Genomic DNA, 27,055 nt, shown 5'->3' with positions numbered 1-27,055 from the left:
CAGTATACTCAACTAATCTAGTTATAAAAATTCCTCAAGAATGAATTCTGTGTGTCAGATAATTTCTTTAATTGTTTTTAAAAAGGTACTCTTTTTGAAAAAAAAAAAGCACAGAAATGTATAAAAAGCTATAACTGGAAGGGATTTGGGAGAAAACTTTCATTAATCAATATATGGGTTAGCTGAATGTCTGTTAAACACACATGCGCATTTTTCATATGTCTTAGTTTATTTCAAGGACATCTAAGAATCACATTTCAATTAATTCTTGTACTGACTTCCACAAGTGCCCTCATGGAGCTATCATTCTAAGTTCTAATAAGCTCACTGAGATTAGCTGCAAAGTGGATTCAGAGGGTTATTTACTTAATGATCAAGAGCTGCCCCAAGTTAGTCTCTTTCATGGAAATATATGGTTACCGTGAAGACCAGTTTTGTGGAGAAAATAAACCTCACCACTGCTGTTTATTGTGGAGTCATTTTTTTTGCTATCTGCAGGAACCAACAACTTATGTTTGATATAACATCTATATTCATATGTACTGCATGGCTAATAAAGAATAAATGCATGGGAGCCTATTTTAATAGGTGTCATATTATTTATTGATTAAGGCCAGCAGACCAAGAGATGATTGCCATTGAAAAGTCAGTTTGTTACTCACAGTTCCCAGGAGGAGGGGCAGACATTGCCACTGTGGGCCATGAGGAGAAACGCTGGAATAGGTCATGAGGCAGAGGGAGAAGGAGAAACTAGGCAAGAGCCTTTATTGTGGTTTCTGAGGGAAGTAACAGATGAGGCAGTGTGAGCAGGCTTTGGCCTGGCTAATGTGAATAGGAGGCTCTGGGGTATAGGAACTCTCCTTAGTTGACTGGTTCCTGGCCCTAGGGTGATTAGGGCAGATGGATAGTGGCCAGAGTTGGAGAGCCTGATAAAGGAAGCTGTTGGGGCGTGGGTTCTGGACTGGTTCAATGACATTTGAAAAGCACACTTAGGAGTGAGTTGTTTACTATCTCAGAATTGGTTAACCTTGGGAGGGACAGTTCCTTCAGAGTCAGCAAGGCTCCATATGTCAAAGCATCAGAATACAGAAAATAAAAGACATGGTTAATATAGAACCTTCTTTGAGTTTTTTTTACATTCCAAGACATAGACAACAGTGAAACTAGCAAAGTAAGGAAATTCCTTTGAAGATTCTCTTCTCCATAAACACAACAAAAAAACTGGCAGAAACTGTAAGAATTAGATTTTTTAGAATTCTAGAAATAAACCAAATGCTTGTAACAATCAGGGAACATTTATTCAGGAAAAACAGCGGAATCTTTGAAAGAAAAGTGAGCTTTGTGGCTTTTTAAATGCCCTGTTCCCATCTCTCCCTTACTAGTTTTGAGGTAGCCTTGATTACCAAAAGCCTGTAATCACCAGAGGATGCAGAATAGGTTCAAACTTATTCAAAGCCTCATTATTAGTATTATTCAGTTTTTTTGGTTCCCTGAAATATCTCATTTACAAGACTATATTTGACCTGACTCAGAACTCATCCAGTTTGAAAGTCTTTTCACTAGGAGCATTTGGGAGATATTTGGAGGCAATTTTTAAACTTCATGGTTGCCTGAGGTGGTGGTTAACAACTGCAGCAATTAATAGGGTAACCAAAAAGCTTAAAAGGAAAAGCTGGAGTGTGGGATTGCAATAGGGACTCTGAAAAGCCCTAACATATTCCTAGGTATCTAGAAGGTCCTGCTTATGTGTTGGGTTGTGTGCATGCCCAGGGTTATGTGCATGCTCAGGAAAGACCTGAGATGGCCCTAAGTTGTCGCTACTAGCTAATCATGAGGCTTTTTAAAAGCAGGAAGTGAGGGCTAAGGTAGTTTCAGTTACTTTGCTGAGTATTGAAGACGTACCCTAGATACACGAAGAGCCCCTTGGCAAAGACTGGGAGACCTGGGTTCTAGGTGTTTAAGTAAATCTTTGTTCAAATATTAGCTAACTGAGCAGAAGCTTCAGTAGTTAAATACAATAAGGAGTACAGACTACAGATTATTTCAGAAAAGTCACTAAACAAACAAAAAGAACAAGAGACAAACCCTGGGGAGAGGGGCAATCTGATTTTGAGAATTGCCATACTATATTATTATAATGTTCAGTTTGCAACAAAAATTACAAGACAGGCAAAACATAAAGAAACAAAAAAAATATGGCTCATACACAGGAAAAAAGCAATCAGTCAATAGAAACAGTTCCTGACATGCGAAGACATTGGACTTACTAGACAAAGACTTTAAATAAGCTATTTTAAATATGCTCAATGAGCTAAAAACAACCATGTGAATGATGATGTCTCTGGGAACAAATGTCTTAATTTTTTTTAATATGAGAATGTCTTTATTTTACTTTCATTCCTGAAGATATTTTCTCTGAATTTAGAGTTTTAGTTTGACAGTTCATGTCTGTCAGCACTTGAAAAATGTGCCACTTGCTTCTGACTTCCGTGGTCTTTTGGTGAGAAATACACAGTCATTCTAATCATTGTTCCCTTGTTTGTAACCCTTCATTTCTCTCTGCCTGCTTTCAAATACTTTTCAGAAGTTTAGTCATCATTTGTCTGGGCTTAGATATCTTTATGAATCTGTAGGGACATTTTTTTAGTTAAATTTGGAAAGTATTCAATCTTTATTTCTTCAAATGTTTTTTTCAACCCCAGGCTCTTTCCCTTATTCTGAATTGATGACATAAAGTTTAAACTTTTTGTTATTCATTCACAATTCCCTAAAGATTCCTCCCTTCCTTCCTTCCTTCCTTCCTTCCTTCCTTCCTTCCTTCCTTCCTTCCTTCCTTCCTTCCCTCCTTCCTTCCTTCCCTCCTTCCTTCCATTTCTTCCATTTCTTCCCTCCCTCCCTCTCTCCCTCCCTCCCTCCTTCCCTCCCTCCCTTCCCTCCTTCCCTCCTTCCTTCCATTTCTTCCATTTCTTCTTGGTCCCATTGGTCCTTTAACAGTATGTTGCTAATTTCCACTTTATGAATTTTCCATTTTTTCTCCTTTTGTTAATTTCTACTTTTACATTATTGTTGTTAGAAAAGATACTTTGTATTATTTCAGTTTTTAAAATATATTTAGACTTGTTTTGAGACCTAACAAATGGTCTATCCTGGAGAATGTTATGTGCACATGAGAACAATATACATTCTATTGTTGCGTGGCATGTTTTGTATATGTTTGTTGGGTCTAAATAAAAGTGGGGTACTGAAGCATCCAACTATTATTGTTAAATTGTTTATTTCTTTCTTTAATTCTATAAAATTATACATCATATTTTGGGGTCCTTTGTTAAGTGCTTATATTATATCTTGGTGAATTGACCCTATTATTGTATCTTCTTGGTGAGTTGACCCTTTTGTGAATATATAATATAATTTTTTGCCTCTTCTAAAAATTTTTGATTTTAAGTCTGTTTTGTCTGATGATAGTGTAACCACCCCAGCTCTCTCTTGGTTACTATTTGCACGAAATATCTTTTCAAGCCTCATTTTTTAACCTCTGTAGTATTTTTTAACTTCTAAACTAAGTTTTTTATAGACAGCATATAGATTGATCATTTTTTAAAGAATTCATTCTGCCAATTGGCCTTTCATTTGGAGAGTTTAATCATTTACATTTTAAAGTAATTATTAATAAGGAAGTATTTCTGTCATTTTACTATTTGTTTTCTGTATGTCATATCTTTTTTATTCTTCCATTACTGTCACCTTTACTGTTTTATTGATTTTTGTAGTGTACCATTTTGATTCCCTTTTCATTTCCTTATCTGTGTAATTTTTGTTATTAGTGATTAACTTGAAGATTACAATTAATATCTTAAATTTAAAATAATCTATTTTGAATTAACATCCAATAATTTGCAAAAACTATTTCCTTATATCTGTCTCTCTCTTTTTATATTGTTATTATCATAGATTAGATCTTTATACATAGTGTACCCATTAATGTAGATTTAAAATTATTACTTTATGCATTAGTCTTTTCAATCACATAGGAAAAATAGGGCCTATAAATAAATGCAGTAATACTGTCTTTGTTATTTATCCATGTAACCAATGTTCTTTATTTCTCCATGAAACATTGAGTTACTGTCTAGTATTTTTTCATTTTAGCCTGAAGTACATTCCCTTTAGCATTCCTTGAAGGTATATTAGTAATGAACTCCCTTAGCTTTTTGATAATCAGGGATTGTCTTGATTTCTCCTTCCTTCTTGAAGGATAGTTTTGCCAGATGTAGAATTATTGGTTGATTATTCACACATTAAATGTCATCCCAGTACATTCTGGCCTCTATGGTTTTTGATGGTAAATCAACTATTACCATTCCTTGTAGAATGAGTAACTTCACTCTGAAAATTCTGTTAGGTATTGACAGTTTGAGTATAATGCGTGGGTCTCTCTTGAGTTTATCCTTCTTACAGTTTGTGAGCTTCTTAGATTTATATAATTTTTTCATCTAGTTTGGAGAGGATTTGACCATTATTTCTTGAAATACGCTTTTAGCTCCTTTTTCTCTCAGCTTTTTCTCTGTGACTTCCATTATGTATATGTTTGTATACGTGATGGTGTCCCAGATGTTTCTTACAGTCTATTTGTTTTTCTTCATTCTTTTTTTCTTCTTGCTAATTAGACTGGATAATTTCTTTGTACTTATATTCATTTTTGCTGATTGTTTAGCCTGTTTAAATCTGCTTTTGAATTTTTGATTTCCTTTATTATACTCCTTGGTTCTAAAATTATTCGTTTCTTTTTTATAATTTCTCATTGACATTCTCTGTTACACATACTGTTCTTTTGGTTTCCTTCAGTTCTCAGTTTGGGATATGTTAATTCAGTCCTGACACTACCCAGATTTAGCACAGACCCACAGGTTGAAGGCAGAGGCCTCCACAAGACTGCTCCATTTAGGATGTCACCCACAAGTCTTAGGGGCCACCTGCACTTCTGACCTACTTGGCTATAATTTGGGTTTCCTCACAACCTCCTCAGATTTGGTAATTTGCTCATACTCAAGAGAACTCACTGAAAGTGCTCCGCTGAAAATTAGTTTTATTGTAAAAGACATAACCCTGAAACAGCCAAATGGAAGCAATGAATAGGCTAAAGTCTGGGGTAGGGCCATGAGGAGGAACATAGGGCTTCTCTGCACGTTCTCGTGGAATCCATGTACATCAGCCTCCCAGCACATCAATGGTTTTACCATGCAGGAAGCTCCACTGAGCTGTGCCGTCTGGATCGTTAATTGCAGTTTCCTTACATAGGGATCTTTGATTAAATTATTGCCCATGTAATTGAGCTCCTTCCTCCCTACCCCCCTTTACTGGATGTCTGGTTGGTCTCTCTGGTGACACGCCCCTATCCGGAGGCTTTCTAGGGACTAATGTGAGTCACTATTAATGTAACAAAGGCACACTCATCACTCAGATGTTGTAAGGGTTTTTGAAGCTCTGTACCAGCAACTGGACACAAAGACAAGATATATTCTTTATTGTACCACAGTCACCAAATAAGATTTCAAAGAGAATGTTGCATCTGAATGGTGTCTGGAAAGATAGGTAGGATTTAAACATTTGGAAATGAGGAAAAGGGTATTCCAGGCTGAGAAAGTAGCATCAGCAATCAGACAGGGGCACATACTCAAAAGTACAGAGTTCAGTATGTAGAAATATATCAAATATTTTTTTAGCTTTATTAAAGGAACATAAAAAGCAATAATAAGAAGTAAAACCAGGTTGGAGCTCTCATTTAATGATATTTATTAATCATAGAATATTTTATTCCTACAGAGCAGAAGAAAGAAGAGATCTGTTTATGTTTTTCCGAAGCCTACACTTTTTTGTGGAGTGGTGTGAATATCGTAAGCGCACATTTAAACATTTCAAGGTAGAGTCCAAAGTCTTTAAATTTAAACATATATGAAAAACTGGAGCTCATGTTAATTTGGGGATTTAACATAACATTCTTTCCTTAAAGTTTTTAAGTGACAGAAAATGTCTTAATTGGCTTTTGGAATTTGTGGTTATTTGAAGAAATGAAGGAGGAATGCTTCAGTACAAATCAGTGAATTTTATATGATTGACTATCTTGAAAGAAGTATGGTTATATTTGTATTGAATTTTTAACACATTTTGAAAAATTAATCTATCAAGGGTACTTAAAATGATAAATGTTAATAAAGAATATAATCATAGCAGGCTTAACACAAAGCAGTTTAATCTTTACTTCCTGAGCCAGACTCTATATTTTGAGCTTAATTATCATATATTTCAAGTTTAAATACTGAAGCCCATTTCTTGTAAAGTAATGCTTCTTAAGTCTGAAACTAATGCATTAAAAGACTCCTTTTTATTCCCTTTGTTTTGTGGAATAACTAGAATTATGTTTGACTACATTGAAATCCCTCAGGTCCTACTCAGTTGAATAGCATCAAATCATTGACAACAGTAATCCACACAAAAATTAGTTCTGAAAGATTCAACATAAATGACATCTCACGGTTCAGGTTTCTTTGAAAGCCTAATTGAGTCATGACTATTGTTTTTATGACTGGTATTAATTCTCCTTTATTTTGGACTTCTTTTTTTCCTTTTACTTCCTCTTATTATTATTTGCATTCTATTTGTTGAGCTAATAAAATCTGCCAGGCATAGGGTTTTCTTTAGAATGAAACATGCCAGTACCTGTCCTGTACCTGTACCTATACAATGGTCCCTTGAGAAGTTCTCATGATTATGTTTGTTGCTTGCAGGTGCTCTTGCACCAGAACAAACTAGTTCCGCTTCACAGATGATTGAGGAATATGCTGGCATTTATGGTTATAAATCACCTCATATGGTTGTTTACTTATACATTTGAATAGGTTGTGAGAAACGTGAGTGCTAGTCCCATTTCCAAAGCCGGTTCACCTTCAAGTGCTTTCAAGGCAGGTATAGAAGTATAATTGGTGTGTTTTTCCTATGGAGCAGGGGTCCCCAACCCCCGGGCCACAGACTGGTGCTAGTGGTATTAGTCTGTAGCCTGTTAGGAGCTGGGTCACACAGCAGGAGATGAGCAGTAGACAAGGGAGCTAGGCTTCATCCGTATTTGCAGCTGCTCCCCAGTACTAGCATCAGTCTCAGCTTCACCTCAGATCATCAGGCATTAGGTTCTTGTAGGAGCATCGGTCCCTGGTGCCAAAGAGGTTGAGGATTGCTGCTATAGAAGGTATAGTGCTTCTATGAACTGGTCTTTGCTAATGATAAGGTTATTAGAATGGAAAGAAACACATCGTTGTGCAACCAGCACTAATATCTATCTCCAGAACATTTCCATCATCCCAAACTGATACTCTGTCCCCATTAAATCTAACTTAGTATTACCTCCTTCCCCCAGCTCCTGGGAACCACCATTCTATCTTCTGTTTCTATGAATTTGATTATTCCAGGTACCTACCTCATTTAAACAGAATCATAAAATTTATCCCTTTTGTCTGGATTATTTCAAATAACATAATGTTCTCAAGGTTCATCTATGTTGTAGCATGGGTCGGGATTTCATTTCTTTTTACAGCTGAATAATATTCCATTTTACGTATTTACTACATTCTGTTTATCCATTCATCTGTTGACTGACATGGGTTATTTCTATCTTTTGACTATTGCGAATAATGCTTATATAAACAATGGTATACAAATATCTGTTCGAGGTCCTGCTTTCAGTTCTCAAGTATATACTTTTAAGTGGAATTGCTGGATCATGTAGTAATTCTATGTTTAATTTTTTGACGATCTGCCCTATTCTTTTCCACAGTAGCTGCACCATTTTACATTCTTAACAGCAATGTACAAGGCTTCCAGTTTCTCCAAATCTTTGCCAACATTTGTTATTTTGGGTGGGTTTTTTTTTTTCTTTTTGTTATAGCCAACCTTAATGGGTATGAAGTAGTATTCTCATCATGGTTTTGATTTGCATTTTCTTAATGATTAGTGATATTGGGCATCTTTTCATGTGCTTATTGTCCATTTGTATATCTTCTTTGGAGAAATGTCTATTCAAGTCCTTTACCCATTGAATCAGGTTGTTTGGATTTTTTTGTAGTTGTTGAGTTGTAAGAGTTCTTTGTATATTCTAGATATTGATCCCTTATCTAATATATAATCGGCAAAAATTCCATTCTCTGGATTGTCATTTTATTCTCTTGATAGTGTCTTGATGCACGAAAGTTTTTAATTTTGATGAAGCCAATTTATCAATTTTTTTCTTTTACTGTCTGTGCTTTTGATGTTATATCCAAAAAAAATCATTGCCAAATTTAATATAAAGATTTTTCTCTTTTTCCCCCCTGAGAGTTTTATAGTTTAGGTCTTAAGTTTAGGTGATTGATCCAGTTTGTAAGCTATGGGTCCAACTTTAGTCTTCTGCATTTGCATTTTCAGTTTTATAGCACCATTTGTTGAAGACACTCTCCTTTCCATATTGAGTGGTCTTGCCACCTTTGTTGAAAATCATTTGACTATTTATGCAAAGGTTTGTTTCTGGACTCTATTATATTCCAGTGATCTATATGTCTGTTCTTATGCCAGAACAACACTTGTAGTTACATTTTGAAAGGAGGATGTGTGAGTCCTTCAACTTTGTTCTTTTTAAATTTGTTTTGGCTATTTGGAGTTTTTTGAGATTCCATATGAATTTTAGGATGGGTGTTTCTATTTTTTCAAATAATGTTATTGGGACTTTGATAGAGATTGCATTGAATCTGTCAGTTGCTGTGGGTAAAATTGATATATTAACTATTCAGTCTTTAGTCTATGGACACAGGATATCTTTCCATTTATGCATGTCTTCTTTAGTTTCTTTCAGGAATGTTCGTAAGGGAAAGTATTTTTAATTTTAAGTCTCTATTTCTTTATCAGTGTCAAGAATGAAGCAATATCTAAGATAGTGATCAGCATGTTTTTACTCATTTTATTTGTTACTTAAGGATGTATATAAGGTTATCAGGTACCCATATTCATGTTTTCTTTTTATCTAGAAGTCTCAATATTATTTTTTAATGATAATTCTATAATACAGAGTTTTTACCAGTGTCTTTCCTAACTATTATTTTATCTAAACTACTGGTTTTTACATTCTCTAAAATTTGAGTTATTTTACGATTTTTTTCCCTTTAAGTTTAATTATATAAAGAGCATGGGAATATATTATTTATTTGACATCTGAAAATGTGACAGGAATTGCCTCAGTTTTGGTTCCTACCACTCGATTCTCCTTATCAGGTTTATTTTCCCACATAAGTTACAGTTTACTTCCATTGATTTATTCATGACTATAATAGTTTGAAAATTCTGTTTTTCCAAATAAAACAGAGCCCTTTTGTTTAAATGGATTTTATTTTGCATTATTTATTGTATATTCAATTCAGATGTGCTCACTATTAGCCAGGCACTTTGAAAGTATAAAGGGAATATTGGATGTGTTCTGTGTACTCAGCGAGCTTTCAGTCATAGAGAAATGAAGCATGCACAGAAAATAATGAGAAAGCTGTACAATAGTTATGATTATCAGTTACCAAAGTAAAATAACTGAATGAGTTAATAAGTGTTATGGGGTAATTATTGTGGCTTTAAGAGATCATGGATCATTTAATAAAAATGTTTCATTTGGGGGTCAACCTTGACAAATTGGGAAAAATTTGAAAAACAGATAGGAGGTCATTCTAGGTAAGGAAAACATGAACAAATGCTTAAAACTATGAATAAATATTTGTTCTGGAGACCAACTTGATTCTAAGGTATAATTTATGTTGGAAACAGTATTGGTAATTTTTATATACACGGTTTAAACTCATGTTTCTAAAGCACTGATAATTTTGTATGTGACCCCTGAGCAATGTAGAGACTAAGACTTTTGAATGGGATTTGGGCAAGTGGAAAGTTATTTTAGGAACTTTAATCTGGTAACACAGTGTCATCATAAATCATCACTATTAGGTTTAAGTGAGTTCTCGCCATTAAATGTATTAGTGAATTATGGGTCTTTAGAAAATGTTGCTCAGAAACTTTCTTGTCAATATATAGTCCGTTTGTCTGAACATATATCTGTAAGGGTGGGTGGGAGGATGGTGTGTAATAACACCATAGAATTCATTTTGTTTTCAGGTCTTATATTTGGACAAATTTATTCATGAGATTCTCATTCCTATAGTGTAAAAAAATATTTTTCAGTATTTATGATATTCTTAATTAATAAATTCTTAATTTATGATATTCTCTATCTTAACAATAGAGAACTTTATGGCTATTTTCCGAGAAATGGGATGGACTTTCAAGTTTTTTTTTTATAAGCATACTGATTTTGTTCTGCTTGACTTCTTAAAATGTTTTATACTAGATTTTGAATGTTAATATTAAGATAAAATAAAATTTTGTACTACTTTACTAAAGCCTTTAACTGTGTGAATACAAAGCAGAATAAGTTGAACATTACTATATTAGCTGTTTATCAGGGAGTAAAATTATGCTTTATTTGGAAAATTTTGCCTAGATATAAAGCTATACCCTATTTCAGGCTAAGTAAAAATATAATAGCTGCCTTGATAGAAAGGAAACAGAGTTTCTACTTCATAATGAACAATGTATGAATCATAAAAGAAAAATGGGATATCACTGGAAATATTTAGCTTTTCAAAGTTTTCGGAACGTCAGCCTTAAATGCTTTTGAGATGCAGTAAAGGCCAGAAAGGACAAACAGTTTAAAGTCTTGAACTTCTCACTTCATTAGTAATAGAAAGAATGCTTCTTAAATTTGGATATTTATATAAAAAAGCATACCTTTCAAATGGCACTTTACTACAAACTACAAGAATTTTGTAATACTGTTTAAATATTTTCACATTACTTTGTTTCGAACTTAGAGATTCAGTTTTACTTTTTGCTTGTTTATATGTAAGCTTTTTCAAAATCCTTGCATAAAACATAGAATTCCTTCATAGTGGGATACAAAATTAATATTAAATATGCTCTTGTAGACATTATTGAGACAGATTATAAGTATGTGTGTACTTTAGTTTATATGCCACATTGATAGTGGTTAAAAATATGACCCTACAGGTAATCTTTTTAAGCAGATGAAACTATTGGGATGTTTTCCCAGGACGATGGGATTTCCCTCCAAGCGTATCTCTTCAACGCGGTCTCGAATATAACGGATGTCATTAGCCTTGCAGAATGTATCATCTGTAATTGAAGTTATGTTGTTAAACTGGAAAATAAAAGGGAAAAATTGTTCAGAAATCTGAAATCAGCCTTTTGTATGCTATGTAATGGGATCTCACAGAGTATTTTATCTAAAGAATGATTTTTAAACTATTTTACATACTGTGTATCATGGTAATAAAACCCTCTCTGTGCAATCTGAGCTTTTCTTAAGTCTACAGTGTGACTTTGGAAGAACAGACTATTTGCTATTGCTAGAATAATATCCATGTAACAGAAAGTTCTGAGTATAAATAAGATTATATTAGCAGGAAAAAGTATTCTATTCTAGAATATTGACTCAAAATACATACTGTGTCCTTAAATATTCTTTAAAGAAGTAAAAAGAACAAATAGGAATTCTTGTGATTCTGAAAGACCAATTTTAGTTTATTTTTTTTCCCTCTTCACTTTCTGTTACCTCATTGATGTTGGACAATAAAATCAATTAGAAAGTCTCCAAAAGCGAATGTTTACTGCTATTTGGAGGAAGAAACATAAACCAGAGGTCTTAGTGTCCTCTAATTTCAAATCCATGTGCCAAATTAACTAGGAGATACTAAGCGCACAGATGGAGACAAACCCCATTTTGAGAAAAGACCTCATACCTAGTGTTGCTGGTCCTTTCATGGTGCTCTGGACATTGGGTTCAATATTAACACTTTTGATAGGTAGAATTTACCTGTGAATCTAATGAGTCATAAGATTGACCCTTAATTATTTAAATTAAGATCAGAAAGGGCAATCATACCTGAAGATGAATTACACGTAGACTTTCTGGTAAATTAAGAGGCACAGATTCCAGTGCATTGTGGTCCAAGTAGAGGAAGGATAGATTACTCAGTTTCTGTAAGGAAAGGTAGTTTTGATTGAGAGTTTGAAGTCAATCCATTTCTTTACAGGATTCAAACTCTATACACCATGTACACATGGATACTAATATAGATACATATCAATACTATTAATCATTGCTTTAATAGTATTTTAGCTTTGGGTTTTTTTGGTCCTTTACGAAGGGCAGTAGAGCCCTGCTACATCTCCACATTTTTGTCCAGTCATCTGATCTCTGAATACCCAGCTTTGCCTAGCCTCAGTCCTCATGCCAGCTTCTGGGGCCCTTTGAGTTTGTCTTAGGAGCAGCTAAGGAGGTCAATCTCTGTGTAGGATTGAATTTGGATCCTGATGCTGCCATAACTTCTCTTGAACCTTCAGAACTTCCCATTTTAGCTTCAATTTGTAGCAAAATGAATACTTCTAAGAGATGTCTGTGTGTGCTGGTTAGTAAGATGTTTTTCAAAGCTATAATCTTTTCCCTCTAAGGCTTGATGTTGGATTTCTCTACATGATCAGTAACCCATTGCTGTATATAATTTTATAATATGATTTTAAAATGTAGTTACCCCTCACATTAATATTTTACCTTATCTTTGATATGCATCCTATGGCAGAATTTTTTTTTTTTTTTAACTAATTTGCTGTTATTTTAATCTTTTCTTAAGCATTCTACCATCCACCGTATAGGCCCTAAGCTCCTATCTTCCCCAGTGGGCCTCTTTACATGGGTTAGTGTAACTTGATTTTGCTGGTGGCTTTTGCAGCCTAGAGTGTTAAGCAAAAATACAAAGTAGCTTAGTTTATCATTTCCATGCCAACTTGTCATGAATTTCTTCTGTAATACACGTGTAAAATCCCAAATATCCAAACATTCCTTTTGTAAAGTTTTGATCAGATCCTGGACTTCTTTAATATGCCAGTTATTCAGAGTCTTACCAGCTTGAATTATATATCTTAAAATTAAAGGGTTTTTTGTTTTTAAAGTGAGTCCAGTTTTTAAAAGTCCCCTAAGAATCCCCTATATTCTGCGGAACTTTGATGTATCTCTAGAATGTCCCTTAAATTTGAAAATTGCTTCCTTAAATGTAGACAGAAAAGATAAAAGGAATATTTTTACATTTTTCTGACAGATTATATGTTTGTGGACAGTTTGTACATTTGTGTGATTATTATAAACTATGTGATAATGAATATTTAATAGTCTTGGATGTGTCACATTAGAACCTACAAGATTTCCTTTTGAATGAGGTTGTCTGTTGCCAACAGTAGCATGATCCTTTTATTTACGGTTCCTTTCGGGACTAGAATGAGTATATCAGAGAATTATGGAAGCCCTGGGCTGAGGTGATTACTTCTCCACATACAGTGCATTTTGAGACAACCTGGCTACCTAAATCAGAGTAGGACACCTTCCCTTTTCCCTGTACATATATTTTCTTGAATATTAAATTTTTTAAAATATATCTAATTTTTACTACATACAAAATTTTGTATTAGGTGCCATCATAGAATTCAAAAGAAAGTCTACCTACAGAATTCTGTGGTTTGATACATTTAAGTATTAAAAGCAAAATTCAGTGTTTACTTCTAGAACTTTGTTTTTTCTGGCATTTATAAATTATTAATATTGTAAGGAAAAAGAAACACAGGAAAACTCCCATTTTGAGGTTTTATACAGTCTTGGTGCCACAAGGATGCGAACCGTGTCTATACAAATAAATACTTGCTGTGTGAACAAGTGAGAAAAATGGGACATGATGTAGTCCATGAAATAAGATAAAGGTTATATAATTTTAAGTGAGGTACAGGCATAAGCTAAACAGAATGAACCTAACAGTATGGCTATTTTTCATGTAAATTATGTCTTCATTTATTAAATTAAAATTGTTTTTAAAATGAAACTAAATTCTAGACCAGAGTTTCTCTTTCTTTTATCATGTTATCATTGGCTGCATAAAACTGATACTGTGTTCACTCATACTATAAAATACTTACTTTGAATGTATTTGCTTTAATTCCTCTACTCTTGATTTTGTTGTATTTTGCATTAAATAAAGTAAGCTTGGGAGGAAGAACTGGAAGTTTCAGTAGTTGATTTTCAGCTAGTGTAAGTTCTTCTAACAGAGAAAGTTTTGAAAAAGTACTATCTTCTATATCTTCAATCAAATTCCCAGTAAAATCAAGTCTTCTTAAGTTAGCTTGAAGGAAAAATATGCAAAAAACATAGAAAATATACAAAAATAAGTTAAATTCTCATTTGGACTGAAGAAAAGCATTTAACAGGTCATTCAGACATCTTTTATTCTTAGTGTCTAATAAAGTGTTTACAGTTAGTAGCTCAGGAAATTTTTGTTGAATGAATGTTGAGCATCTGTTCTGTGCTTGACACTGAGGGCCATTCTCCCTTGAGTCCCAGAATCTCAGGTTTGGAAGGGACCTTAAAGTTAATACAATCCTTCTATCTTTCTCTTTCCTTTCTCAGGATGTTCATGTAGTTTGAAAGAAATTCTTGGTGGCAAATCATAGAAAATAAGCAGTATATTTGATTGAATGGAATCATGTAACTATTTTTTTATTTTTTCTGCCAGCATGTTGCATTGTTATTGTGTGTATGTTATCTTAATGTATGTCTTATTGCTTAACAACAAGAAACAAAAAAATGTCCCTAATTAGTTAAAGTGATGCAGACTAAGAGAGAAATTTAGTATGCACATGTATATATATGTATCACTTTTGTTTGTCTGGAACGATTAAGAAATATGATCCGCTCTCATTATTTGAGATAGTCATGTGTATAAAATTGCTGCAAACACTGAATTAGTAGATATGGAAACATTGTTCCTAGGAAAAATGCAGGGCTAGTTGCCTTTGAGCCTCTGGTCACACATTTTCTTCAACTAATCAGTACATAATTTTATGTATTTCTTTTTAAAGACATCTTATTCAGTATATATTGTTGATGCATTAACATTGAACTCAACAACTGTCAGCAGATTAACTCACACTTGAATGAAGATTACCTAACACATGTATTTTCTCCATAAGGCATGTCACAGCCTCCTTGCACTTGGAAAGCATGTCAACATGATACTTGGGGGCCATTTTAAACAGCAAAAAACATGAAAATAAAAAATGTGGCACCATGTAGACTGAATTGGACATTTGTTAACAGTATAAAAGCAGAAATAAAAGGTCAGAGCATTACCTTGTTCCACCTTGGCTGGGTAAGTCAATTTTTTTTTTTTTTTTTTTGCCACTGCACATGTCTGCAAATGACGTTGAAAGTGCTGCAAATATTGATTTGGGAGTTACAAATAAATTGTAGCAAGTAGGTGAGTTTGATAATATGGAGTCCACAAATAATGAGGAGCAACTGTACTTCAATCAATTGGGAGCTACCAGTGGCAGCATGAAGCCAATTATGGTTAAACTTGTAAATGTGTAGTGGGGCCAGTTTGCATTTCTAGGTGTGATTTTCTTCAGAAGCACTAACGACAACTTTTGAAGGATTAGTGATCCAGGATGGGGAGTAGGCACTGAAGAAATTGGGGATTTTGGAGTGCTTATGGTAGTGCCCTAAGTGGCAAACAGTTGTAAGATTTGAGAGGATGTCAGAAGTCCAAGATTATTCATGACCTGAGAAGGAGTTAAATAGCGCTGTTTTTAATAGTTCCATGTTAGAATCATCTGAGGATTTTGGTTAATGATGATGCCTGGGCCTCTCGCCACACCTAAATGAGAACTTCTGGGGACTAGGACCTGGTATCAGTATTTTTAAACTGCTTCCCCAGATATTTTAAATCATGTAGCCGGATTTAAGAACCATGAGTAAGGAAAGCAGTTTCTATGCTTTTATTGTGAATGTAGCAAATAAAGCATTGTGATTGGAGAAGCATCCTGGTTATACTGGTGCTGCTGACTGGCTAAGGCAAATAAATCTTGAAATATTGGGGTTGAGAAGACATAATTTGCCTATATGTAAGATGGGCTGTCAACATAGACACCAAAGTCACTGGTAAAGAAAGATGACAGTGGAGGTCTGAATGGAAAGGAGATTCACCAATGAAACAGTGGATTTTTGTGAAATGTGGTAGATATTTAAATATTCCAGCAGTGACTGTTTTAGATGTAATAGGCACAAATGCCTAGAATCTTCTGTTTATTTGAATTTAATACTAACATGAGTTAATATTAATATCTTATTTTAAACTAACTTACGTATTTCTGCAAAATCTTTGGCAGTCAGCTTTTTAATTTTGTTGAATCGTGCATAAAGATACGCTGATTCCTTTGGCAAGGGTGGTACAGCATCAATGTCAACTTCTTCACAGTATACAGAACCACTTAAACATACACACAACAGGCATGTGGGCATTTCTAAATTGGGAAACAATCATAAAAATATAAACTAGTTTAAAAACAGTTGACTTCTAATGGTAAAATGATTGTTGTCACGAATGTTATTACCAATTTAAAAGGTATTTTATAGAATTATAGGTGATAGCAAGGAAGATATCATAGTTATAATAGCTACTGACCTGTATCGTAACTGATAATTTACCAAAATTTTATTTCAGGTTTTGTAATCCACAATCTTTTATTCTCTGTTTTAACATTGATCTCTTAATTGCTGAATTGATTGAGTTATATTTCCTCCTTTGAATACCAAATACATTTGTAAAGCAGAACTTAAGGTAAACACAAGCTTGATTTTTCACTTGGTATGGCACAAACACATTTTAGACTGGTGATAACTAAGGGATTTAGAAACCACTAGTTAGATAAGCAAACTCTTAACTTGAAAATTAGTCATCGTAGGCACTGTTGGAATTCCATTTCACTGTGCCATTGTTCACTACATTTACTTGTGCCTCTTTCATTCCTTTCAACCTCGAACAGTTTCTTAGTCTTTATTTTTTTATACCTTTCACTTTTATGAAAAATTTCGAAATTGTTTTGAAAATTATTTTTCAGAGCATTTATTTTGCAGAATGATTTTAAATTAGGGTTTGTCTGAGGTTCCCCATTTTTGGCAGGAATACCATAGAAGTGATGTTGGGTCCTCAGTGCCATGTATCAAGGGGCACACGGTATCTATTTGTCCCATTCTTGATAATGCTGTCTTTGGTCACTTGGTTCATTTGGTGTTCACCATGTTTTTCACTCTGTAAAGTAAATATTTTTCACTTTGTAATTAATAAGTGTCTTCCAGAGAAGTACTTTGAGATATTAAACATCTTGTTTGTCATTAAACTTTTACACAGTAGTTTTATCATCCATTGATTCTTACCTGAATGGTTTATTACCATTAGGAGGGTTGCCAAATAATGATTTTCTAATCCCACCATTCTCTCTATATTTGCGAGTTGGCATTTTGGTGTAAGGTGAACATTCTCTTCTTATCTATCTATCTATCTATCTATCTATCTATCTATCTATCTATTTATTTATTATTTATTTCTGTCAGTATGAATTTATGAATCCCTTATCCCATGGATTATAATACATTACCATCATATTTATTTTTATAATCAATTGTCATATATTAGCCAATTAGCTCTTTTTTATCTTGCCATAGCTTTTTTGTTCTTAAATGACATACAGAAAGTTGCACAAATTTAACTTGTATAAGTTTTGACATGTATATATCCGTGAAACCATTACCATAATTGAGATAATTAACCTATCCATTACCCCCCAAACCTTCTCATGCCCTTTTGTAATCGCTCCCTCCCAATCTTGTTCCCAAGCAACCACTCATCTACTTTTTGTCATTATACATTAATTTGCATTTTTGAGAATTTTATATCAAAAGAATCATGTGGTATATATATACTCTTGTATGGCTTCTTTCACTCTGCATAGTTATTTTGAGTTGTTGCTTGTATTCATCTGTTGTTGCTTGTATCAGTAACACATTCCTTCTTTGTTATTGAATAGTATTCCATTGCTCTCAATAGACACAATTTATACCTCATCTCTTATGGATATTTTGGTTGTTTCCAGTTCTTGGCTATTTTAAAGAAAGCTGCTAAAAACATTTATGTACAAGTTGTGTGAACTTAATGCATTTATTTTCTGGGGTAAATATCTAAGAGCAAAATGGCTGGGTAGGTGTATATTTACCTTTTGAAGAAAGTCCCAAACTGTTTTCCAAAGTGGTTGCACCATTTTATATTCCTATCAGCACTGCATGAGAGTTCTAGTTGCTCCACATCCTCACCAACATTTGATATGTTTGGACTTTTTAATTTTAGCCATTGAATCAAGGAAGGTGTGTTGTGGTATGTCGTGTTTTAATTTGTATTTTCCTAATGATTAATGATGCATCGTTTGATATACTTGTCATCCACTTAATTTTCTTTGGTGAAGTGTCTTTTCATATCTCTTGCCTGTTCTTTACATGGGACTTTTTATATTATTATTATTGCATTTTATAAGAGTATATATTATAGATATAAGTCATTTATCAGATTTATGTTTCACAGATATTTTCCTCTAGTCTGTGGCTTGTCTTTTTATTTCTTGTCAATGTCTTTTGAAGAGCAAACATTTTTATTTTAATGAAGAACAATTGATTCTTTTATAGTTCATTTTTGTGTGTGTTGTATTTAAGAAATCTTTGCCAATTACTAAATTTTTATCCTGTGTTTTCTTTTAAAGGTTGTATAATTTAAGCTCTTTATATTTAGACATAGGGTCCATTTTGAGTTACTTTTTATATATGGTATCAGGAAGGGTTAAAGTTTTTTTGTTTTTGTTTTTCTTTAACTATCTGGTTCTTTCAGCACTCTTTTTTCTGAGGTTAGCTTTTGTCCATTGAATTGTATTGGCACCATAGTAAAAAACTAGTTTAGCATATTGTGTAAGTTTATTTCTGTTCCATTGATCTATTTGTTTATATTTATGCTAATACCACAATATCTTGATTCCTATAGCTTTATAACAAGTCTTGATATTAGGAAGTATAAATTTTCCAACTTTATTCTTCAGAGTGTTATCACTGTTTTAGGTTCTTTGCATTTCCACATAAATTTTAGAATCAGTTTATTAATTAAAAAACCTGCTAGAATTTTAATTGGGATTGCATTGAATCTATGTATATTTGAGAAAAAATCGACATCTTGATGACATTGTGTTTTCTGGTCCTTGACACAGTATATCTATACATATGTTTAGGTCTTTTTAATTTCTCTCAGTATTGTTGTCTAGATTCAGTGTACAGGTCTTATACATCTTTTGCCAATTTATACCTACATATATTTTATATTTTGGTTAATTCTTTAAAAGTAAAATATCACCATTATTCTTTGAGAACTTCCTTATTTTCTGGCTTGGTGAAATGTCCCAGATTAATCTTGCCTTTTCCCTGCCTCAAGCCTGAAATCAGCTATATCTTCAAGAAGAACTGGTTACTTTTAGTGGAGAGTGGTATTTAGAAACCAAGATTTGGGTGTGGATATGCTCGTTGTTATGGGGATTTCATCGCTTCTAGACTTTTTCAGCAGAGAGAGTTAGGAAATACATATATGTATATTTGTCTCTCCCTTTACTATATATATACATGTACACATATACATACATACATACATATATGTATACACCATATACTGACATATACATAAACATTTCGTATGTATATACGCAACAGGTACACACTCACACAGACAAGTACATTTATATCTGTTTCTGTATCTGTACACAGGCATGAGTTGATGGTGATATCTTCCATTCCAGTCCAACTCCTAGCCTTCCCCCTTTTCATATTGGTAACACCCTTCACTGACAGTGAGAAATTTACCTTTCATTATCCACAGTATATTTATTTTATTGAGTCCTAGATCAGCATCGTGTTTCATTATTGCTATCCTGTAACACTGTAGAAAACAAACCTATACAATGGAATTTTAGTACTTGTGTGTGTGTGTATATATATATATATATATATATTTTTTTTTTTTTTTTTTTTTTTTTTTTGTCTTTAGCCTGAAGGTATATAGTCAAAATACTGTGTTTAAAGTTACTCAGATTAGATTTTTTTCCCCCTTTGGTGTGTTATGTTATTCATTTGAAATGTAATTAAGTTTCTTTTTGTCTGTTTGTATTTCAATTTGGGTTTTTAAAATCTTATCGTTATTGATTTTTTTTATAACTTTTTGTTTATTTGCCTATGTGAAACATAACCTTATTCTAAAATCAGATCTATGCAAAAAGTGTATACTCAGAGAAGTGTCACACAACCCTTTCATTTTCCATCCCCTATCAGTAACCTTTAGGCAACTAGTCTGTTTTTAATTACCCTCCTTGAGTTTCTTTTCACACAAGTGAACTGATGCCTGTATATGTTCTTATATCTCCTTCTTTGTGAGACAAAAGGCAGCATACTATAGATACTTTTTTGTACTTCGGTTTTCTCCATGTAACATATTCTGGAAATCATTCCATGTTAGTTCGTAGAGATCTTCCTCATTTATTTTTACAATTGCATAGTATTCCATTGTGTGGATGTACCATACTTTATTCAAGCACTCTTCAGCGTATGGGCAATTAGATTGTTTCCAATATTTTGCAGTTGCAAACAATGTTTCCATGATTTTGCATATGGAACAAGATGTACCACACGTCAAAATACTTTAAAGCCTCAATACTTTTAAAAAGCGTGATACTGGTGCATTAGTGGGATAGAAAGACCAGAAACAGATAAAAATATATGTAGAAATTTACACTAATTGTATCCCTTTCCAGCCTACTACTCAATTGTCCAAGCACCATTTAAAAAAATATAATCTTTGCTTCAGTGACTTAAGAAGCAAAGATTATATTTTTTTAAATGGTGCTTGGACAACTGAGTAGTAGGCTGGAAAGGGAAACAATTAGATCAATACTTTACACAGTAAAACAAACTCCAGTAAAATTCAGGTCTAGCTCTAACAAGCGAAACTGTACAAATCATAGAAGATAACTTGGGTGTGAGTTGCTTCAAAATCCAGAGGCAATAACAGAAAAGATCTATAAATTTGACGTGTGGTACATCTTGTTCCTGTGGTACATATGTCCTTATTTTTAAGTAGTTCTCTGGCTGGTTTTGCGAGTTTGATTTTTTTTCCATATGAACTTGAGAATCAACTTTACCACATCTTTAAAGTTTATTGTTATAAATTTAGGGAGAGCTGACATTTTTATGATGTTGAGTCATCCTATTTAAGAGCAAGGGATGTTTTTTTATTTGTTCAAGTCTATTTTTACTATACCTTTCAGATTTTTAAATACAAATTATGTTTTGTTCTATTTTAATTTTATTGTGGCAATATAGAAATTAGTATGTTATTTTTTTCATGTTGTCATGTGAAATAATCTGTGATAGAGCAAGAATAAACCAAATAGATAAGAACTATTAAGTAGGACTTTGTAGTTTGTTACACATTTTCTATTGTTTCAATTAAATGTATATTTTAATTATTTATGTAGAGCCATGCACCCTATAACAACATTTTGGTCAATGACAGACAGCATATAACAAAGATAGTCCCATAAGATTACAATGGAATTGAAAAATTCCTATCACGTGATGAAGTTGTAGCCTTCATAACGTCATAGCACAGTGCATTACTCACATGTTTATGGTGATGCAGGAATAAACAAACCTACCACAGTTCCAGTCATATAAAAGTATAACAAATACAGTTACATACAGTCCATTATACTTGATAATAAATGACGATGTTACTGGTTTATGTGTTTACCACACTGTACTTGTTTATCATTATTTTAGAGTGTACATACTCTTTCTACTTATTAAAAAAAAAAGTTTGCTGTAAAACAGCATGCTGTGTTACACTGGCAAGTAGCTTTATCTATCTTGTGTTTACCATGTCTCTTGATTACATATTGTTTCTTGTGCTTTTTGTAATCTTGTATTGTTTTATATAGTAACTGTACAGGCCTGTAGCCTAGGAGCAATAGGCTATACCATAGGCGCGTAGTAGACTGTACCATCTAGGTTTGTATAAGTATGATGTTTGCATGATGAAATCACCTATGATGCATTTCTTAGACTGTGTACAGATGCTCCTCAACTTACAATGGGGTTACCTCCCAATAAACTGAAACTTGAAAATACGTTAAGTTGGAAATGCATTTAATATGCCTAACTGACTGAATATTATAGCTTAGCCTAGCTAACTTTAAACATTCTCAGAACACTTACATTAGCCTACAGTTGCGCAAAATTATCTAATACAAAGTCTATTTTATAATGAAATATTGAGTATCTCATGTAATGTATTATGAGTATGGCTTTGGAATCATCATAAAGTTGAAAAATCAAGTTGAACTATCCTATCTCAAGGACTGTGTTTGAAAATAACCGGTGTTTAATAACTATTTCTTCAATTGATTTTATATAGACAGAAAGAAATACTTTCTAAAAGCTAAACTTGGACTAAGCTTTGGTTGTTCTTGAATGTTCCTATTCCATGTTTCTCATACATAATGTGAGATGGGAAATAATGTGAACTCCCGATATACCTGTTTGACTATCGTTGGCAATAAAATTCCACCATTTGGATTTGCTATATCCTGAGGCAATTTTTGATTACTGTAAAGAATAAAGCTCATTGTAAGCTATTTTTTAAAGCTCCTTTTAAAAAGTAGATAATTGACTATTCATACTTACCATCATTTTCTTTCTTGGGGGGTAATGGTGTGAAACTCTCATCCTTTTGTAACTGATGACTTTTCTCATCAAGTCTTATCATAGCTTCTTTTTCCTATTAGAAAAATTAAAATGTATTATCAGATGTAATAAAGTCTAATTTTGACTATGAAACTGATAGATCTGCCTTATAGTCACAGTTATGGCATTTCTTTTGTGTTTCATTAGGATTTTGTACATAATTCCATTTTATTGTTCATTAAATCATAATGTAAATATTTGTTTGGCTTGTTTTTACTCCATACTGTGGGCTTCTTGCGTAAAAGAACCAGATCTTTTACATTTTTATTTCCAAAAGTGAAACTCAGTGCTTCTTAAATATTGAACATATTGAAATTCCAAATGGGAACTAGGAGAGAATTCTCTGACTTGGAATTAAAGTTTTTCTGAGGTGAAACCTAAAATGAAGATAGTGTCTTGAGATTATTTTTATGTAAAGTAACTCTTCTAATTATTCTTCATGGTTCTTCTCCAAACAGAACTAAAGCATCAGTCGTGTTATACATGTGCACACTGAGTAAGCTCCTTCTGTCTCTTCTGGAAGTGAGCCTTAATTACCTACATGCCTCCTTAGGCCCTGACCCTTGGAGTCCTTTTATTCCAGCCTACCCATCATGCTGAGACCACTGGTCCAGGCTATTAGCTCCAAGAGAATTGGGGTCTTTATAATTTACTCTGTTTCATATTTTGGGAGAGAATGTTTTCTGCTATTAGACTAAAGTATATTATGTGGGGTCCTAGTTTCTCTACACTTTGGGAGCATTTTCCCCCTTAGTCTCGGTCTTAACTTCTTCATTCTCATGTGTGTTCTGGTTGAACAATCCCTTTCACTCTGTGTTTGTATATTAAGTGCTGTTGAATTCTACTCCACTTCACAAATATCTTATTCCCTGCATTTATATTAAGATAGACTTCTAAAGCAACATAAAGAAAAGAAACAGAGAACTTCTTTTACTTATTACATTTTCACAACCAGGGAAATTTGAAAGTATTAACTGATTGGTAGATTCAAATCATCTCTATGAGCCAATAGCTTATTATTATGATGGGCTTTTTTTCTTTTTTAATTTGAAGCTGTAACTGGAAATCCCTATCTTCTTTGCCTTAGTGTTAGGCAAGAATAATACTAACATATTAACCAACTCCACTGAATGAAACTGTAGTGTTAACATTTGCTCATGTACTAGAAAGAAAAAAAGAGGGATAGAGAAGTAGAGGGAGATGTAAGGAAGGAAAGAACGGAAGGAAGGGAGAAAGGAAGGAAGGATGGAAGGGAAGGAGGGAGGGAGAAAAGGAGGAAGAAGGAATTATAACTGGCTACTTTAAAAATCTTTGCCATCTTATTTATAGTGGAGAAGAACTGAAGCAATCAATATCGTTATATATTTGGCTGCATTTCCTATTTGTGTGTGTGTGTGTGTGTGTGTGTGTGTGTGTGTGTGTGTGTGAGATGCACAGTAAGCAGACAACAGATACTTATGTGCTGTATTAACTTTTTCCTTACTCAGTGTTCATGTCTGTATGCCAAGAAAATCATAAGTAATTACTTACCCCATACAAGTAGAGTATGAAACATGTGGTACAGTATTAACTCAATGACAATTATAATTACTTGGTATAAATTGACAGAGAGTCTAAATTATTGAAACTAATTAAAAAAGAAAGCCCCATATTAAGTAGTTTTTTTATTTTTTGGTACTGTGTATAGTTGTCAGGTATAAACTATTGTGAAATACTGTACATACCAAAATAACCACTACTCTTCTATTTATTTTCTTGAACCATTTCTTCCTAAAATAATAGACCTTAAGCTGGTAATTCATCCTTTTTCTCTTATTACACATTTCTTCTTTTCTGAGGCAGTGTAATATAAAATATAGAACATTGTATAACACTACTTAACACAAATCTCAACTGGTCAGGGATCAGCTTACAGTTTAGTTTTCCTTAAGTTTTATGTGTTTGGTTACCATAGGTACTATTTATTAATTTTGGAGGCATGCATACTTTAAAAATATAATCTTAGGGACACTTATTTATAATGACCTTGAATCACTTAAAGTGCTTTTTCTGTCCCCTTACCTTATCAGACACATTCAGAAAAAAACAAAAACATGCATTTAAATGGGTTAGACTATTTTAGAAGTTAAATTTAGAGTAGAAATAAGGTACCTTAATATTTTTCACATCCAGGTATTTATCCTCATAATCTTGGGTAAATAAAGTTTCTTCAGAATTATCTGTTCCATAATCATAGATGATGCGTAAGTTCTGCTGTGTTGGTGGTGCTGGCTTTATCAGAGGCACAAACAGTAACAGGAGAAGTGTAGACTGCAGAGTCTTCATTTTTAACAAAAATTCAGGTGACTGGAAGTTATTAAGCTAGTGGCCTGCTGACTGTGGGACAATACTCTTTTTTTCCCCTGAAAATAAAAACGCAGACCATCGAAGCAATATTTAAGAGCTTAGAGGACTTTTTGGCAGGGTATACGCAGTAGGGGCCAGGGAACAAGTATTTAACCCTTAGTGATCTTTAATTAGATGCTAAAAGTTTTTATGTATCAGTGATATTCTGAAAAACAGTTTCAGAAAATGGTTTTATTTCTTTTTTTAACAAAAATCCAAGCAATGTTGATAATTTCAGTTTCTTAATAATTAGGTGCCTTGAACAAAGGTACTTGTATGCACTTAAAATCTTCTTAAAATACCTGTAGTGTAAATAGTTAAAATGAAGACCCAAGATCCTGTTTCATGTGAGTTTAAAATATCATATTTCAACTTTGCTACTTTATTAGAACTCTTGATTTGTATTGGCATGAACAAAAACAAGTTCCAAGAAGTTTTAAAACTTAAACGTTAAATTTAACATTATGAAAAGTAGTCATTAAAACTTTTAGGTGGCACAAAATATAAGAAAAGCCATAATTTTCATTTTCTTAGTTTTTAAATTATAAGTCTTTCTGTTTTTAGTTAATAGCATTGCTTTTTAAAGTTAAACTATGAAAAATGAAAAAATTCTGCTGCACAGTAGAGAAATATAGAAATTCTAATCAAGGACTTGAAAGAATGTAATGGCAAGGATTTAGGCTCACCAGTGAATTTTATCTGGTGGTGTACATTTTAGACTTTTTCTAAAGTAACTTCAAACAGAATCACTCAGAGTTGCTAGTACTGCATTATAGATGCCAGTTTGTCAAAAATCAGTGGATGAAAATTAAGAATAACGTGGTTTGTGACCCTGTTCTTGCCTGCATGGATATTACAGTTATGCAATGATATATACTAAAGTATTTGTTAAAAAATAGTTGTTCAAGGTAGTTGAAACTTAAAAAAAATTAGAGATTTTTTACATTTATTAAGACTGTTAGATGAGTCACATCTTAACAAATGATATTTAAAATAATACGTGAAAAAGGAGCCTACCGTTGTAGCTATTTTGAAGTTTTTTGTGGTTTTCCTCAATAGATGTTCATGCTTGTGCATAAGCCCCAAGTGGGAGGGTGAATGAGGAAAGCTGCGGATTGATTTCAAACTGCTGAATAGAATTTCAGGGCCCAACGGCTTTAAAAGCAGTTTCCATGTGGTAGAGATCTTTGCCAACATTCTTTCTCTAGGGTGAAATGTAGTGTGTTGTAGTAGAGAACTGTACTTAAAATATTTGTAGCTGTTGTATTTAGTCTGCTTCTACTAAATACTTAAGTTCGTGTTATTTGTACCTTGTAAAATAAAGACTAATGTTTTTGTGAATATTAGTTTATGAAGATGACATAGTTATAAAATCATGCTTTTCATTTTAATGCTTTCCCAGGACATAAAACATCTGCTTTTTGAATGAAATAAAACGCCAAACCAAAGCACAGTCTATTATCTTCATTTTTGAGAAGTAAGAATATTGTTCTAGTACTACAGTTAGTATATAGCCAAGAAATGTAAAATGTAAAAATTAGTTTTAGCACAAGTTATTTTATAGTTTAGTCATTTGGGGTATCCTCTCCTTTATTTTAGTTGCATATAAAATAACTCAAGGGTCAGAATCAGCTTTTAAAAAGTAAACTTGATTTATTCTTTGGGGTTTGATAATAAAAAATTTCTTTGCTAAATGAAGGAAACTATGAATATTTAATATTAAATTTAATCTTTTAAAGTTTAACTGGTATTTTAGATAACTACATGAATATCTTTAAAGATTCTCTTTTATTTTTATCACTCTTTGGTACTTTTAGCAATCAAGATAACATT

The 27,055-nt window shown here is 33.1% G+C and overlaps 2 protein-coding genes across 3 annotated transcripts in view; one reads left to right on the top strand and one right to left on the bottom strand.

Moving 5' to 3' along the window:
* Positions 1–27,055, top strand: part of CENPP (centromere protein P) — a 206,151-nt gene that overhangs the window by 44,499 nt on the left and 134,597 nt on the right. For both annotated transcript variants that reach the window (XM_011378955.2, XM_023522566.1), the window contains exon 5: positions 5,824–5,920. In XM_011378955.2, coding sequence (XP_011377257.1) covers positions 5,824–5,920 — 97 coding nt within the window. The remainder of the gene's footprint in view (positions 1–5,823; positions 5,921–27,055) is intronic.
* OGN (osteoglycin) lies at positions 10,307–26,959 on the bottom strand. The gene is made up of 7 exons (XM_011378947.2): positions 26,240–26,959; positions 24,989–25,156; positions 22,778–22,871; positions 16,321–16,479; positions 14,098–14,300; positions 12,020–12,115; positions 10,307–11,275 (listed from the first exon to the last, which is right to left on the bottom strand). Exons 1-7 carry the CDS (start codon positions 26,417–26,419, stop codon positions 11,105–11,107), a joined length of 1,071 nt encoding a protein of 356 aa, XP_011377249.1. The 5' UTR covers positions 26,420–26,959; the 3' UTR covers positions 10,307–11,104.

The sequence above is a fragment of the Pteropus vampyrus genome, unplaced genomic scaffold (genome assembly GCF_000151845.1).
Source record: "Pteropus vampyrus isolate Shadow unplaced genomic scaffold, Pvam_2.0 Scaffold349, whole genome shotgun sequence".
Taxonomy (NCBI): Eukaryota; Metazoa; Chordata; class Mammalia; order Chiroptera; family Pteropodidae; genus Pteropus; species Pteropus vampyrus.
This window is presented reverse-complemented; position numbering and strand designations above follow the sequence as displayed.